The sequence below is a fragment of the Rhinatrema bivittatum genome, chromosome 3 (assembly GCF_901001135.1).
Source record: "Rhinatrema bivittatum chromosome 3, aRhiBiv1.1, whole genome shotgun sequence".
In the NCBI taxonomy this organism is placed as follows: Eukaryota; Metazoa; Chordata; class Amphibia; order Gymnophiona; family Rhinatrematidae; genus Rhinatrema; species Rhinatrema bivittatum.
Genome location: NC_042617.1, coordinates 426,182,456 through 426,199,990, shown reverse-complemented (window position 1 = coordinate 426,199,990; position 17,535 = coordinate 426,182,456). Strand labels below are relative to the sequence as shown.

Genomic DNA, 17,535 nt, shown 5'->3' with positions numbered 1-17,535 from the left:
TCTGTGCGTGCCAGCGGGCTGCTGGCGCGCCATCACCCGACCCGGGGGCTGGTCCGGAGGCCTCGACCACGCCCCCGGGCCGGCGCCACGCCCCTTTTACGAAGCCCCGGGACTTTGCGCGTCCCGGGGCTCTGCGCGCGCCGGCGGCCTATGCAAAATAGGCGCGCAGGGCATTTAAAATCCGGCCCTTACATTGTAACTCTTTCCTTTGTTGCATAGAGGTAGGTTTCTTTCACAGTCCTGTACATCAGCATTCAAAGTGCCGGTGAGGGGAAAGCAGACATACATGGAATAATCCGTTACACATTAGAATTGGCCAAGATGCCTCTTCAGGGACTAGGGATGCTTGCAGTATACAACAAGCAGGGACAGGGGTATGAGAATAACTGGCTAAAAGTGCTTAATGTTGGGTTTTTTTTAAGAAATAAGATGAATAAATACAAAGAGGACTGGTGGTTTTGAGGAAGGTGGGATTGCCATAACGCAAAGACTTGGTCTTTCTGAAACGGTGAAAAAAAAGGGTGATTGGGTTATCAAAAAGTGAAACTAGTCTGCTCTGTGATTTTGTACCTTTGCACAGATTAGAAAGATTTCAGCTTAAGTCACCTATTAAGAGGGAGACTATTCCTATCTGTACATGTGTGGGTTATTTACTCTCTGGAAGTGAATGATCCAGTCAAATGGTCTGAGTCAGCCTTTTCAAGTGAATATATTAAGCAGATGAGAGGTCTGAAATGATCCCTGAAATAAATTCACTTTTATTATTGGAGGGTTTTTTTTGGGGGGTATGGTGAAGATTTAAGTAAAAGAGTTACTGCCAAAATCACAATAATCACTACTAGAGCAAATATAAAATGACCATGGAATTAAGAGAGAGAATAATGAGGTTATTGCTTAATTATGGCTTTTTTTCTTTTTTTTTTTTTTTTAGCAGGTATGCAAGAAGGGTCTGCAGACTGTCATTTGAATTTTATGAACTCAGATGAGCCTCAAAATAGGTGTGTGACTAACTGCTGGCTTACGCTGCCTGTAATAGGGATATGCATGGAAAAAATATTGATTTCTGTTGTGGTTTTGTTTTGCTTTTATGTCATTTGTATCAGTTTGGTTTTCCCATGTATATTTTTACCTTTTAGTGCATGCTATATTGTTAAAAAAAACCAAAATAAAACAATGCATGTCCATTTGGCTGCAAATTATTTCCCCCAATAGGATTTAATGCACTTTTTTACTTTGGTATGGGGATGGATGGATAGCTCAGTATGGAATTGTGTTGAGATTTATATGCAGGAAATCATTATAAAATAAGGAATTTGGCATTTTACTTTCAAATATAGCAATTCAGTATTGAATTTCAGTCTTGTAGTATCCAAGTGAGGAATTACAGGAGGATCTTGTGAGGCTTGAGACCTGGGCATCTGTATAGAAGATGAAATTTATTGTAGACAAGTGCAAAGTGATGCACACAGGGGAAAATAATCTTGATTATAGGTACACAATGCTGAGTTCCACATTAGGGAAAGGATTGTGATGTCATTATGGACAGCACTTGGAAATCCTCAGCTCAGTGTGCAGCAGCAGCTAAAATGCAAATAGGAAATAATTCGGAAAAGAACTGAAAACAAAATGGCAAATATATTTCGATCCATGATGCTCCCTCACCTGCCATTCTGGTCATCACACCTCAAAAAAAAAAGATATAGCAGAACTAGAAAAAGTGCATTGAAAGATGATAGAAAAGATTAAGGGGCTGGAACAGCTCCCTTGTGAAGAAAAGCGAAACAGGCTAGGACGGTTTAGAAGAGGCTACTGAGGGGAGGCATGATAGAGGTTTCCAGAATCATGAATAGTGTAGAGCAAGTTGATTGAGACTGCTATCTCCAATGACCCTGAAGATTTAAAGGAAAACTCAGCGGGGAGATGATTATCTGATTTTCTGATTTGAGAGGAGATAGAGTACCTAGATAATTAATTATATTATAAAAGATGAAGTATTTTTCATTGAAATGCTTATTTTTGAGGCCTGTTCTTTCTTTTAAAGTGAAGACAATCCGGTCAGTAAGGAAGATGACGCATTAGCCAAGTGGGTTGCAGATCCAGCAAATACAGAATGGATGGAAAGTAGGTATTGCAGTTTTAAGAACTCTGGTATAGCTGTCCTTTAGCAAGTGTTTTCTTGAACCTGTTGACCAATGACAAATGGTGCATGAAATGTTCAGTGGATAAAGATTGCTGAACTGGTAATGCCTGTTTCTCCTCTCTGTCATCCTCTTTACTTTCAGGCTGTATGAAACCAAGTGGTTGTTTCATTGTTTTGTACCACAACCTGTTAGACTTTGCTTTGCTTTGACTTTGACATAAGAGAAAGAATTGACCCTTGGCTGCTAATATACATGGAGCTTGATATTCAAAGGCTTTGCCTGGCCAACATTTGGAGTTAGAAAAAAGCAAAGATTAAAATATCCTCCCTCCTCGCCTCCCCCACCAAGCAGAAAATTGTTGTTGTGCACAACTTATTGTGTGCACAAAATTTATCCAGATAAAAAGAAGAGGCCCTCGTGGCATTCCAAGGGTGGGAAAACTTTAGCTGGTGCACACAGATATTAAGTGCTCTCCGGCTAAAATTACCCACATGTCTGGTTGGAAAAATACCTGTCCTAAAGTTCTCTGGTAAGATTATACACATAATTTTCTTCTAGGACAAGCAGGATGGTAGTCCTCACAAATAGGTGACATCATCTGATAGGTGGCATGGAAAACCTATGTCAAAGTTTCTAGAACTTTGACTGGACATACTGAGCATGCTCAGCATACTCTAGTTCACATGGGGGGGGGTCCCTCTTCAGTCTCTTTTTTTTTTGGCGGAGCTGCTGTCTTGCAGTTTTCTGAGCTCGTGCTCTTTTCTTTAAAAAAAAAAAAATAATAATAAAGTGAAGGAAAACTTTATAAACAATATTTTTGGGGGGTTTTCGCATCCAGATCCCTCTCCGGTTCCCTCTGGTCTCTTAGGTTTTTCGTCAGTTTGGTACATTTCTTTTTGTTCCATTCCCCATAGTGGCGGTGTCTCGGTTGTTGGTTCACCTCTAAGTTCCTTTCTACCAATGCCCTCAGTGCCCGAGGACCAGCACGGGACCTGCACGATGTGTGCATCCTCTGCCTGGGAGCATCGCATGCAGTTTGGAGGTGTCGTCTCTGCGACCAAATGATCCCAAAGGGATGTCGCTCTCTCCTTGAAAAGATGGAGAAGCTCTTTGGGGTGAGAAAGTCCGAGGCATCTGCATCTGTGGCATCAACACCAAAGGACCATGGAGCTGCACCAATGAACACCAAGCCATTGACATTGGTGGGGCCGTCTGCTCGTCGATGTTGTCAGCGGATAGGGGTGCTTGAGACCAGTCAGTCGGTTTCCTCCAGGTCGAGGACATTGGGTTCATTGTCTTTGACCTCGGCACCAGGGGAAAGACCGGGCTGAGCACAGAGGGAAGCTGAGGAAACCTCGGCACCGGTTGTCATAGACACATGGTGCCAAGCCCGGGTTGGTGCCGGCTCTTGCTGTGATGCCCCTGAAGTGACCCCACAGTGAGGAGTACCTATCCTCCATGGATGCTGGGGGTCTATAATGTTCTCCACTGGTCCTGGTATCAGTCACCGATCCACCTCGGGAATCCAAGGAAGATCTGGCCACCCCTCCTGCCTCCCAGGTTGTATTAGTATCGGCACCAAAACCTGTGCTCTCTCTATTGGAACTACTGCTGGAGCATCTCAATGTGCTTATTGTTGCGATACTGACCCACCGGGTGCTGGTTCCCGGGAACTATCGATGCCGGCAGGGCACCGATGCTTCCCCTGACCAATGCAGTGCTCGTTGCCAGTTCCTCCAAAGAGGAAGCTCCATCGAGGCCGGCAGGAACACCATGGCCGGCAGTCCCCCAACCAGGTTTACCTAGGCTCCTGGACGGCCGAGCACCTAGAGCCCCCTTCTCTGCAGATGTCAGTGAGGAGGAGGCCCCCTATGACCCATGGGGGGATGACACTTTGGAATCCTCCTCGGAGGACTTGGAAGGTCTTCCCTCAGAGCTGTCTCCTCCAGAGAAGCTAAGGAGTCTCTGCCTAAGGACCTGACCTTCGCAGGTTTTGTGAGGACAATGCCAGAAGCCATCCAGTTTCAGTTGATGACAGAGGAGGATGCCAGGCATAAAAATGCTGGAAATCCTCCAGTTTGTGGAGGCTCCTAAGGAGATTGTGGTGGTCCCGGAACATGGCATCTTTAAGGAGTTGCTGTTGAGGATTTGGGAACACTCCCTCACACTTCCTCCTGTCAACAGGAAGGCTGAAGGAGTTTACCTCATCCAGCAGGCTACTGGATTTGCAAAGCATCAGCTGGCACAACAATCGGAAGTGGTCGAATCAGCCCTCAAGAAAGCCAGGAGTTCTCGGACCCATGCCTCTGTGCCCCCAGGGAGAGATCACAGGGCGCTTGATGCTCTTGGTAGGAAGGTCTTTCAGGGGGCATTGTTTATCGCCCACTTTGCCTCCTACTAGCTCAATATGAGCCAATACTCTTACAACCTCTGGAAGCAGGTGCAAGATGTAGCTAAGCAAGATACCTTTTGGAGCTGGTGAATCAGGGCCCGGAGTTCGGGAAACTCCACCTACAATGTTTTCAAGATGGCAGCGAGAGTCTCTGCAGCAGGAATTAGCGCTCGCAGAATGGCATGGCTGCAGGCCTCGTATCTCTGACCAGAGGTACAGGACCGTCTCACTGACCTGCCATGTACAAGAGAGAATCTCTTTGGAGATAAAGTGAGGGATGCGGAATCATCATGAAACCCTCCAGCATCTCTCCGCCAGCACTTCATACTTGCCCTCCTCAGCCAGGAGGTCTGCGAGGTAGGGTCAGAGGAGGTCTTTCTATTGCCAGAGGAAGTACTATCCTCCAATCCCTCACTCACGTTCACGGGGGGGGGGGCTCTTGCAGCCGTCCGAGGCAGCAGCAAACTCCCAAGCCCCAACTGGTGCCCCAGCCAAATTCTAGGATGGGGTTTTGGCTGGATCATAGAGAGCATTTGCTAGCCACTCGTACCTGAGATGCTGGACCTCCCCGGTCAGGAGCAGGCTGTGGTTCTTTCCGGACCAGTGGCCCAGTGTAATCTCGGACCAGTGGGTTCTGTCCATCATCCATCAAGGGTACTGATTGAATTTATTAGGTGTCCCACCAAATTCTCCAACAAAACAGGAGAGTATTTATTTATTTATTTGAAGCTTTTATAGATAGAGTAGGCTATCTAAGAAAGCTGTGAGTGCAACAAAATGGATTAGATGCCAACGGTTGTCCGATTAGAAACTTTAATTGCATGGAGACATATTCTTTATATAGTGAGCCCGACTCAGGCCGAGTTTCGCCCCACAATTGGGCTGCCTCAGGGGCTGAAACACACAAATAACAAATATAACTAAACAGTATAGGACATACAAAATAAAATTATTGAAATCATAAATACATATAAAGTGGTAACATATAGAATGAAAGACTCTTTAAGAACACTTACAACTGGAGTGGTGAATAGTACAACAAAAGGAAATAAAATAAATGACAGTATATGATCTTACCTGTATGTAGTCGATCTTTAATGTATATGAGTGAATCTCAAATCATTAATTCTCCATCCGGACTCCATCCGATTGTGTCACCCATGTGTGAGGACTAAAATCCTGCTGTCCTAGGACAACACCTGTTACAGGTAAGCAATTCTCTTTATCTGGGCATATTAATGCGTGCATATCCCACTGAATATGCTGGAAAAGGTACATGCATGACTTTGCTTGGATATCTTACCCACTCGCCAGCTCTCTAAATATTGACTTCATTACTAACATCTTTAGCATGATTTTAAATTCTTACATGTATAGACAAAAGATTGAATTAGCAAAACATTGAAATTAAGACTAAGGTTTTCAAAATAATTCTCTGTTTGTGAAGAATAATTGTATGTACTGCAATATTATTTTTCAGAAAGAGTGCAGAGGCTATTAGCACTTTATAGACTTAACAGATTTATTAAGGCAGAGGCAGGGCAAGATCTCACTTCGTCAGACTCTTTTCCTTGAAAGCCTGTGCCTAAAAAAAAAAATCAGGTATTCTGTAAGGTGCCACCAGCCTCTGTGTTGTTTTTGCTACCATAGCCTAATGCAGCTATCTATCTGGAAGATTATTTTTTCAGGTTGGTCACTGCAGCTACCAACAAGAACTTGTTTTTTTCAAATTTTGGTTAATTGTTACATCAACCTTGGACTCTTTAGCTGCCTTGAACAGTGATGGCAAATGGTCCACAACCCAAGAGCCACCCAGTGATTCAGTTTTCGGAGGGAGACTTTAGGCCCACCATGGATTTTTAAACACTATTCCTGATACATTTTTGTAGCTCTGAATTTCTGATGGAGGGACTACAGAGTTCTCACTGCACTAGAATTTAAGAAATAGCCAAATGTCGTCTTCAAGAACCAGGATCACTTGGGCTAACCTGAAAAATATTTCAATATGGATATTTGTTCTTCAGAGTAGAGCTAAGTTTTTTGTTGGTTTTTTTTACGAGATTGAAATACCTTTTTCTAAATATGTCGGTACTTGTCCGTTTAGATCCTGATGAAGTAATTTATGACGATGTTCCAAGAGAAAATTCAGACTCTGCTACAGGTTTGTGGTTTTATGGGAAAATATTGACATATATTGCAATCTGCACTGAACATGATATTTAAGGGCTAGCAGAATATAAGAATCTGAAAATTAAATAAATGCATACATACATATTCAAGTTTATTCAAATATTGTGATTTTGTGACTGTTTTTAGTTGCATAACTGTGACTGTGATTTATAAATGCATAAATAAATATTCCAAAGGAAGGATTTTATATTTGCCTCTTAGGGGCTTATTTAGTAAATAGTAATGCACATTAAATATCTGCATTAGTGCTTAACATATATTAACACATTTTACGTTAATGGGAAAACACCAGCATTACTGTTATTTATTTATTTATTTACTGATTTTACATACCGTAATTTGGTGTAGCCATCACAAATGTTTGTATAAAAATTTAAGAGTTGATTTAACATACAAAATTATGCTAATTAGCTCATTTCAATTTACTGTGAATAGCATTACTGTAAAAATCCAGGCCACTATAAGGCAAAGCTTAACTTAGGACCCTAGCCGGGTGATTCATAAAGCCGCGTTAGGGCTCTAACTTGCGTTATATTGCGAGATATTCACAATATTTTTATATCTTCCCGCCCAGCTACCCTCTCCAATTACAGTGACCTTCTTTGCATGAACGCCTTTGCGTGCATGAATAATGCAAATGCATGCAAAGGTCATCACTTGTCAATTTGAAGCAAATATTTTATTGCGGCTGACCAAGCAGGTGGTCAGCTGTGATAAAAATAACACCGCCTTGAAAAGCGTTAGATGTGCGGCGGGAGGCCGGGACTAACGCAGGTCCCAAGATTCCCACTGCACATTTAAAGCGGCAGAAAAAAAGAGAAAAGTGGCGAAATGGGGAGGTTGAGTGGGAATCAGTGCTAACCCCCATCTCCACCTGGAAGTGGCCTCGACTCCTCCAAAGAGAAAAAAAAAAAGTGAAAAGTATGCATGTGGCAGTGGTGGCGCCCCCAAATCTCACACTCCACCCCCCAACACAATCATGGTGACACCAATCCACCCCCAACCCCTAAAACAAAGTTCATCTTCTCACCCCCACCCCCCTCCAGACCCCCCCCACCTTAAAATAGATCCCGAGTTGGGGCCAGTTGCACCCTTGCACCTGGTCCGGTCAGCGCTGTTTTTACAAAATGATACCAACCTGACTTTGCCCCCGCCATGTGACTTTCTCCCCCACCCGAACTCCATCCCTGTAGCCACCCATGAATTTGGAGCATAAATTTAGGCACTCAGGCCTTTTAAATTTTGAAAAGAGCCAATTCAGGATCCTAACTCCAAACGTTAGGGGTCTAAACCCTTTGAAAAATGTAAGTAACATCTACTCGCATCATGCTATTTTATAAATCATAAACATATGCCTATAATTTTGCCTTCATTTGCACATATGCATAAAAATGGGGCGGTCTAGGGGCATTCTGGGTGTGGGCCAACATTTTACAAGTGTAAATTGCTATTTTAAAAGACACTTGCGAGCGTAGCGTGCATCTGCTAGTTATCTTGCGTAAGTGATATAAAATGTGTTTGCTGAGGTAGATCCTAAATAAGTACATGCGTGCGTACTTTTGTTCGCTCAACCGTCGCGAACAAAAGTACGCCGGATTTTATAAGATACGCGCGTATCTTATAAAATCTGGGGTCAGCGCTCGCAAGGCTGCGCAAAATCGGCAGCCTGCGCGTGCCGAGCCGCGCAGCCTGCCTCCTTTCCCTCCGAGGCCGCTCCAAAATCAGAGCAGCCTCGGAGGGAACTTTCCTTCCGCGTCCCCCCACCTTCACTTCCCTTCCCCTATCTACCCCACCCCCAGCCCTACCTAAATCCCCCCCCTACCTTTTGTTGTGCAAGTTACGCCTGCTTGAAGCAGGCGTAACTTGCGCGCACCGCCTCAGCATCCCCCGGCACAGGCCGCAATGCCGGGGTACTCAGGACCGCCTTCCCGGCCTGCCCCCGAACAGTCGCCATGCCCCCAGGACATGCCCCGGACACGCCCCCTCCCGCCCCTTTTACGAAGCCCTGGGACTTACGCACATCGCGGGGCTTTGCGCGCGCCGGTGGCCTATGCAAAATAGGCGCGCGGGCGCGCGAGTGCCCTGCGCACGTAAATCTGTAAATCCGGCAGGATGTACGTGCGCAGGGCTTTTAAAATCTAGCCCATTGTGTATTGGCTGAGTGGGAAGTCTGAGTGAACTGGGGGAAGTTCAGGCTTAAGAGCCAGGAGGGTCTTGATGACGTGGAGAAGGACTAGGCAAACTGGTGGAGTAATTGGTAAAATGTCACTTATGCATATGTTTTAAAATACGCCAATTTACACGTGTAAATCCTGATTTATGAGAGTAAGTCCCTCTTTATTGTAGGTCAAAAAATATATGCATGTATATTTTTAAAAAATGTGGAAAAAAATATGCACGTTATATTGAAATATTTGCATTCAGTGTTTGCATGTATTTGCGCATAAAATACTGTGGTAAAACTGTGCCTGGCCATATATGCACGTACATGCCACATTGCACAGTTGTTTGAAAGTTATCCTCAAATTCTTTAAGCAAAATTTTGCATACCAAATAGGTGTCATTGTTTGTGTAGTTTTGCTGGGATAGTTTTCAGAGAAGACGTTAAGCATAAGTCCGCTTTTGAAAACTGGTGTAACTCATATTCATAATGTCCATCAAATTTAGGTCCATTATTAAATATTACTCCCTAAATGCATATTAAATGTACCTTACCACGTGTACTTAATGCTGTTTAGTCAATAGAGCACTTTGAGAAGTCATCTGAGAAAATGAACGAGGGCAATGACTTTCCTGCTTGTGAATCCCTTTCCTTGATGCATTATGCACTAGAAATCATAAATGAACTGATCTGGTGACAGCATAAGAAAAAAAAAAAAAGCTAGTACCTATCACCAACACAGATGATAAAGCTCTACATAAGGGTATAGTTGTCTTCCACAGGATATTCAAGATGATTTGCATGTAAAGTTCAAAATGCAAGGATAAGTTTGTTTGGAACAAAGGACATTGTGAAATCAAGTGTCTTTATTTATTTTTATAAAAAAAAAATTATATATATATTTATATATGTTTAAGATCCAGAGGAGATGATTTATGATGATGTTGAGAATGGTGAAGAGGGTGGAAACGGCTCCTTGGATTACGTGTGGAGTTCCAGTGAATTTGAAAGCTATGAAGAGCAAAGTGATTCAGAGAACAAAAATGGCATTCCCAACTCTTTTCTGCGAGGTAGCAAGAAAAGGCATGTAAGTAACGTGCAGCATTCTATTCTTTTTCTAAACGCAGAAATTAAAAAAAAAAAAAAAAGTTGGTAAAGTGGAAGACAGATGACCAAACGTTGCAGCAGTGCTACTGCAAAGACTTTCAGTGGGATGCAAGCTAAAGAAGCACTTATGGAAAGGCCAGCAGTGTGATGTAGGGGTTAAAGCACTGAATGCCCTGGAATGATCTCACTCTCTACCACGCCCTGTGTGACCTTGAGTAAGTCTCTCAACCTTTCAGCGGATAATCTTAGAATGAAAGTTAAGTTAACCCAGACCTGCTTCCTTAACCCTCCCCCCACTCCCATGAGTCACTTTGCTTGGACAGTTTGGAAGTGGCACATCTTTTTTCCCCAAGAATATATGTGCATTTATGAGCATATCCATATAGCTGCATATATGGGATAACTTTAAATCTAATCAGTTGTGAATCCAGGTCACTGTACCCAGTTAATTTTAAGCTTCTGCGGCTATATTCGAAGGGAAGTAATTTTCAAGGATTTACATGCATAAAAGTAGCATATACTATAGAATTTTCAAAAGCCCACTTATGCGCGTAAAACCGGGTTTTAAGCACATAAACCTTTTGAAAATAGCCCCAAAGAATATATCTGCATAAGTGCTGACACCTTTTAAAAAACAAACAAACAAAAAGAACAAGTTCTGGCCTATGGATAAGTGATTAAGATATTCAAAAGTTATCCAGCTAAATACCTTTGAGTATTGACTTCTAAATTTTCTGAAATTTCAGGAAGGTACAAAAATACAAAGATAAAATTATACAAGCAAAAATGTCTCTCCAAAGTGCAGTGGACATTTATGCAAAAGGTGTTGTGTGTTGCCTTATTAAAGTTATAAAATGTGATATGTATGCATGTTTAAAGTAAATTTATCACGTTAATCAGCCAATATTCAAAAGATCCAAATGCCTAACTTAGGGCCTGAGGTAATAAATCAGAGGTAAAAAATATGTGCCGTATTGCATCGCACATTTTCTTAATGCGCTCGCTAAAAAATCTCAGTGTGTTAAGCTAATAAAATGTAAATGCATCGCACATAAATCTAAATGTGCAGGAAAAAAAAGAATAGTGCACACAAGTCACGTTTAATGCAGACAAACCATGTTTTGTGTGCATAAATCTCATACGGAGGATAACTTTAAAACATGCATGATCACACCCATTTATGCAGCTATATGGTTACGCTCACAAATGTACATGCATTTTGTATCGTGCATGCAGAAGCATACACACTGCATAAAATACACGCAAGTCTAACCAAAAACATGTTCGCGAATCAAAAAATATACAGCATGTATAGTAAACATTAGAGATGTGAATCGGAACCGGAATCTGATTGGTTCCGGTTCCGATCCAAATCTTAAAATTTTTATCACCCAGCCCGATTTGAGTTCTGATTATCGGCTGCGCCCAATCCGATAATCAAAAAACCCTCCCGAACCCCCAAAAAAGGTTTTAAAATTACCTGGTGGTCCAGCGGGAGCGCGGGGAGGGATCTCCCGCTCTCAGGCCATCGGCTGCGTTAATAAAAATGGCGCCGATGGCCTTTTGCCCTTACCATGTGACAGGGCAAAGGTAGCGCCGACGCCATTTTGAATACTGGCAATACGGCCCGAGTGCAGGAGGTCGCTCCCGGACCCCCGCTGGACTTTTGGCAAGTCTTGTGGGGGTCAGGAGGCCCCCCCCAAGCTGGCCAAAAGTCCCTGGGGGTCCAGCGGGGGTCCGGGAGCGATCTCCTGCACTCAGGCCATATTGCCAATATTCAAAATGGCGCCGGCGCTACCTTTGCCCTGTCACATGGTAAGGGCAAAGGGCCATCGGCGCCATTTTTATTAACGCAGCCGATGGCCTGAGAGCGAGAGATCGCTCTCCGCGCTCCCGCTGGACCACCAGGTAATTTTAAAAGGTTTTTTTTTTGTGGGGGGGAGGCTAAGGGGGTCATTTTAAGGGTCGGGTGGGTTTTTTTTTTTTATCGGGCCATCGGCGCCATTTATATTAGTGGCAGCCAAAATGGCGCCGATGGCCCAAGAGCGGGAGATCGCGCCAGGACCCCCCCACTGGACCACCAGGTAATTTAAAACATTTTGGGGGGGTTTGGGAGGGTGGGGGATTTGTTTTAAAGGGTCGGGGTGGGTTTAGGGGTTGTTTTGGTGTGCCGGTTTTCCCGCCCTCCCACTCCCCCGATTTACGCTTTTTCACGATAAATCGGGGGAATTTCTATTGTATCACGACTCTAACGATTTTTGACGATTTAAAAAATATCTGACAATTTTTTTAAATCGTCAAAAAACGATTCACATCCCTAGTAAACATAGCCGCATACGTGGCTATGTGGCAACAAATATTCGGCTAAGTGGTCTGTTTAAGACTTATCCGGCTATGTAAGATTGCTGGATAAGTAAGATGGACAGATAACTAGTGTTTGAAGACTTCGCTGGCTTTCATGCTTATTTGGTTATGTAGTGCTTTTTGGGCCTCATTTACTAAGCATTTTTCCTATAGATGCAGAATGGAAGAAAAGCTTTAGTAATTCAGGCCCTTTAAGACTAATCCAGATAAGTGGAAGCTTTGCCACCACTCAGTCGGATAAGTTAAAAATTATCTGGATAAGTGATGGCCATCTGCTGTGTTCTCCTAATTTTAGTCATTTATCCGAGGAAATATAACACAAATATTTTCCTTAGCACTTGTCAGCTTTTATATGTGTAAATCATCCAATTTTATAATATGCGTGTGTGAAGGAAGTTACCAAATTTACCAGTCAGTTCACCAGTTTGTCCGGACTATTTCTGGGTCATTAATTCTTCAGCCTGCACTCCCCCCAGTTTACCCAGACCCCTCACCCAGTCAGTATATTTGCTTATAAAGAATTCTATTCTGATTTTCACCTGATAATTAGCAGGCATAAATATGCACAGGTAACAGGTGTACGTGCATCCCGGTCACAGGTTTTAAAATAGCACTTGTGTGTGAAAGTTGGCCCTGATCCTGAGTGCACCTGGCCTGCACCTAGCCCTCCACTTTTTTATATCAACAAATGCATTCATGCACCATTACTTGCACATGATTGTTTGAGGTTTATAAAATAGCATGCAAATATGCACCTCCTGCACGTGCTCATTTTTACATGTGCAACTCTTTTAAAATTCACCTTTTAATGTGAACAAAGCATAACAAATAGTTCGTGCACATTCAGATCAATATTGAAAACCCAGAAAATGGATGTTAGCCAGAGAAGTTATTAGTGATATTCAGTGGAACAAACATACCGCTGAATATCCTTGGTTAGCTATCCGGATTTGCCTGCCCGCATAACTTTGAAACCTAACCGGCTATGTTTGAATATCCCTAGCGAGATTTCAAAGTTATCTGGGTCCATATGCCCTGATAGTTACCTTAACCAGCTATAGTAGAAAAACATAGCCAGTTATCTGGCAAGCATGTAAATTAAAAATAAAAAAAATAAAGGTACTGAGCAGACCTCATAGCCTGAACCCCTTCCTCAACCCCCCCCCCCCACAAATATTGGGCCTGCTGACCTGATTTCCCACCTCCTCCTCCCCGCTAAGACCCTCAAGGATTTTACATGCATTAATGTAAAATGGAGGTCAGTTGCCACCTCTCCACCCCGTGTGATCAAAAAAAAAAAGATCTTTGGCAGCATCCTCTTCCCTTCTCCTTGGCACCCCAACCCCAACCCTCCCAATTCACCCCAACATCCTGCAAAACCCTCTGCCCCACTGTACACTTGTACTGCTATCCCCACGGCTTCCGGCGTTGCTGCTCTGGGGTTTTTTGGAGCAGGGTGGCACATGAATTGAAGAGGTCATGTAATGTACTGCTTGAAGCACTGCTCTCAGAGAGAAGCTGGGATCGTGCTGTGAATGTACCGCGATGTTGGCGGCACAGAGGATTTTGGAAGGTGCCTGGTGGGGTGGGAGCATTAGGGTTGGTGTAATGGAGGTGGAAGGGAGGAGGAGGTGTGTATGTTTTTTGGGGGTCCGGGCTAAACCAGGAGGTTGGGGGGGGGGGTGGGGGCAGCAAATTGCCCCTTTCAATATTAATGTTTGCAAAATCTTTGGGGAGGGGAGATGGAGCCGGCAGACCCAGCATTTGTCTCATTTGGCTGGGGGTGGAGGATCAGGCTGGCAAGCACACTTGGCTCCTTTTTTTTTTTTAAACATGCTCTCTATTTAAATGACTGTATTATCTGAATATAGCCAGTTAACTTTAATGTGACAGGGGCAAGGCCAAGTCAGCGCCAGTTTGAAAAATAGCACCAACCAGGCCTGGGGCTTGAGGGTGCCCTAGGCTGCATCGCAGGGTCCTGTAACTTGTTGAGGTTTGGGTTGGGTTGGGGGGGGGGGTGTCAGTGCCTCTGGACACCAATGACTTTTTGGTACATAAGGGGGAGGGGGAGATATCGGGGGTCACTATGTCCCCAATGATTTGGTTTGGCCATTGGAGGAGAGGTGGGCCGGTGCCAGCTATTTATAAGGAAAGGGGGTAATTTTAATTTTATTTGGACTGGGTTGGGAGCTGTCATCACGCAAACGCTTTTAATTTTTTTAAAGTTTGGTGGATGAAGTGGCCCCGGGGTGAACAGGGGGTCAACTTTGACCCTCCCACGTACATTTTCTTTTTTTTGGGTACATTTAGACGGTAACTTTCAAACGTGCACGCGGAAGAACATTTGTGCACATACGTCAGCCCGTGCACACGGACGCAGCTATTTTATAACTTGTGTTCGTACATGCGTGCATGTTATAAAATAGCCTGGCTATGCGCACATATGCGCTGAATTTTAAGTGGGCGCATACCACGTGAGTTGAGGAATTTTAAAAGCGGCACGCACTGACACCATTCCCAGTTTTACCAGTTCGTTCCCAGTTTGCCCAGTTAAGAAAGGTCTTCTAAACCCCCCTAGTTTAATAGCCTTCACGCCCCCCCAGTTAGCCCTGACCTTTAAAACCATGCAGACCTGTCTAGTTTTCTTTATTTTATAACTTACACCTCCTCCATAGCCTAAGTAAACTTGCATGGCAGGGGTTCTGGGTGCGTGCCTAGGCCTATATGTATTTACGCACCCATCTCTGGTACATGCCCTGAAATGCCCACACCCCACCCATTTTTTAAGACCTTTTTGAGATGTGCACGCTTCGGGAGATAACGCGTGTGACTGGGCAACTTATAAAATCCGCTCGGCGCGCACAACCCCAAATTACTGTGCCTGCTGTGCTTCTAAAATTCACTTTTTATTTTTTAGACATCGGCTTTTTAAGGTGATGGTGGTCCCATGAGATTGGGGCCACCATCGCGCCTAAAGGGCCAATGCCGCATTGATTTGCCTCGCTTTGTTTTGCCGTGAGACAAAACAACGCGCTATACAATTGTGATATTCTTTCAGGGGAGGGGTCCCACTATTGCAGCCACACCTCCCCCCGCGATAGTGGGACCCTTCCCATGAACAAAAAAATACACGGCTTAGTGTATCTAGGTGTAAGTTTGTCCCCGAGGCAATGGAGGGTGAAGTGATTTGCTCAATGTCACAAGGAGCAGCAGTGGGATTTGAACCCTGGCTTCCCTTGTTTTGCAGCCCACAGCTCTAACCAATATAATTGAAATCGCCCACTTGCTGAAACCTCCACCAGCTCACCCAGTCCATTTCTAGGTCATCGAGACACTCCTAGTTCTTCACCCAGACCTACCTCCCAACCAATAATAAACAATAGATGAGTCAGATATCATTTGACCAGGTTAATTAGTGGGTGTTATGCAAATAAGTTGACAGCAACTTGCACGTGAATCTTTTGGCCCCAACCTGGAGCGGTCCAACACCACCCCACATCTTTGCATATAAATGTGCGCTCGAGACCAAAATATGCGCATACTCTTGATGTATATAAAATAGCATGTCCACGAGTGCAAGCTACTTGCATGCATATATGCTAATTTTATGCACATAAATGTTTTCAAAATTCACCCCATACATTGTCTGCCCAAAATCTATATGTCGTGTTTTATATGTACAAATGCCGAGTGCAGGACCATGAACTCCAGGTTCAGCCCCATAGATTAGTACAAGGCCCAGAAACTATACTCCACAGCTAAATAGCAAACGTTGCCAGCATTAAGAAAACATGAGTTAATCCTCTGCACCTCTCTGCTTCAGGGTGAATTAGCAAATACCTTGATTAAATGGAGGATTTGCATGGAGGAGCACTAAGCTCTGCTTATGTTTTTACTCAGACACATATTTTGTATGTAAATCTTGTTACTATTTTGGGAGTAAAATACAACCATGCACTGACATGTGCGCACAGCTTAGTACACCTTATTACATTGGGGCCTTAAGGAATTAAGAGCATAGATTGGCATAAATACAATCTCCTCCATCCCCCCCCCCCCCCCCACACACACACACTGAGTGCCTAAACATTGCCTACATTTAGAAACCTAAAACATGGGCAATTGTTAGGCTCAGTGCTAATTTGCAGTGCTAGGTGCTTTATTTAGGGACCTAAAAGGTGAATTTTCAAAAGAGTTGCGTATGCACAATTTAGCAGTTCCCTGTACATACCCAGATCAGTCTAGACTCCTGGGTTTTGCATCCCTGCCAGCAGATGGAGACAGAGAAAGTTTTATTGACACTGCTACATAACCCCGAGTGCCACCTGCAGTTCCCCAGTATTTCTCTGTCTTCAGCAGATGGTAGATGTTGCAAAACCTGCAGTTCTGCAGTCAGGGAACTATAATTGGTTTAAGAGCCTTCCTCCCAAGGGGTTTTTAGGTCCTGGGGGGACCATTCCTTTTGGTTGATGTGGGTGAGCTGGGGGTTGGTGACCCTTTTGTACGCTCACTCCTTGCTTCTGTGGGATGTTAAATCTGGTGGTCCAGATGCCTCCCCTTCATGAGGCTGCTGAGGTGGCTACAGGCTCATGGAAGCTGTTTTCAGTCTGTCTTTTTTGCAGCTCTGTGTTCCAGCCTAGCAGGGAAATATTATAAAGTTTGTTAGAGTTATAAGAGGAAAAAAAAAAAGTAAAGTAGAGATGAATTCCTGCCTTTGCTGTTTGGCTGGGTGTTTGTTTTTGCAGTTGTAGAGTCTGCAAGAGTGTTGGCTGCTTTTAAGGTAAGCTTCCCACCATGGGTGTAATGGTGCGCAGCTTGGTGCGGTAGTGGCTGAATCTTGTCGACCTGTGCTTGGACTGTTCATCGGGCAGTAAGGGATCCTCCGATGGCCTGGCGGCCATGAAAAAGCAGAGGCTGGCTCCCTCCCCATCCCTCATGCATGTTGGGGTTCGTACTGGGTCGAGGCTCCTTTCTCCAGTGCGGGAACAGCGGCCATTTTGAAGTCTCATGCAGCCTTTGCCATGCCGGTAGGGGTGAGGAGGATTTTCCTCCATGGCTATCCCTGTCATGTTCGGATTCCAGGGAGGAAAAGGGGGCGCAGATGAGGAAGATGTTCCCATTCTGCCGATTCCTGGGTCCTCAACTTTTGACTGGCGCCTCCAGGCCTTTTTCCAGTGATT

The 17,535-nt window shown here is 44.2% G+C and overlaps 1 protein-coding gene across 4 annotated transcripts in view; it reads left to right on the top strand.

Annotated features, from left to right (window-relative positions):
* Positions 1-17,535, top strand: part of ARHGEF10 (Rho guanine nucleotide exchange factor 10) — a 370,273-nt gene that overhangs the window by 154,346 nt on the left and 198,392 nt on the right. For 3 of the 4 annotated variants that reach the window (XM_029595755.1, XM_029595757.1, XM_029595758.1), the window contains exons 5-8: positions 932-998; positions 2,042-2,121; positions 6,638-6,694; positions 9,802-9,971. In XM_029595755.1, the coding sequence (XP_029451615.1) occupies positions 932-998; positions 2,042-2,121; positions 6,638-6,694; positions 9,802-9,971 (374 nt within the window). The remainder of the gene's footprint in view (positions 1-931; positions 999-2,041; positions 2,122-6,637; positions 6,695-9,801; positions 9,972-17,535) is intronic. The other variant, XM_029595756.1, reaches the window with a different exon arrangement.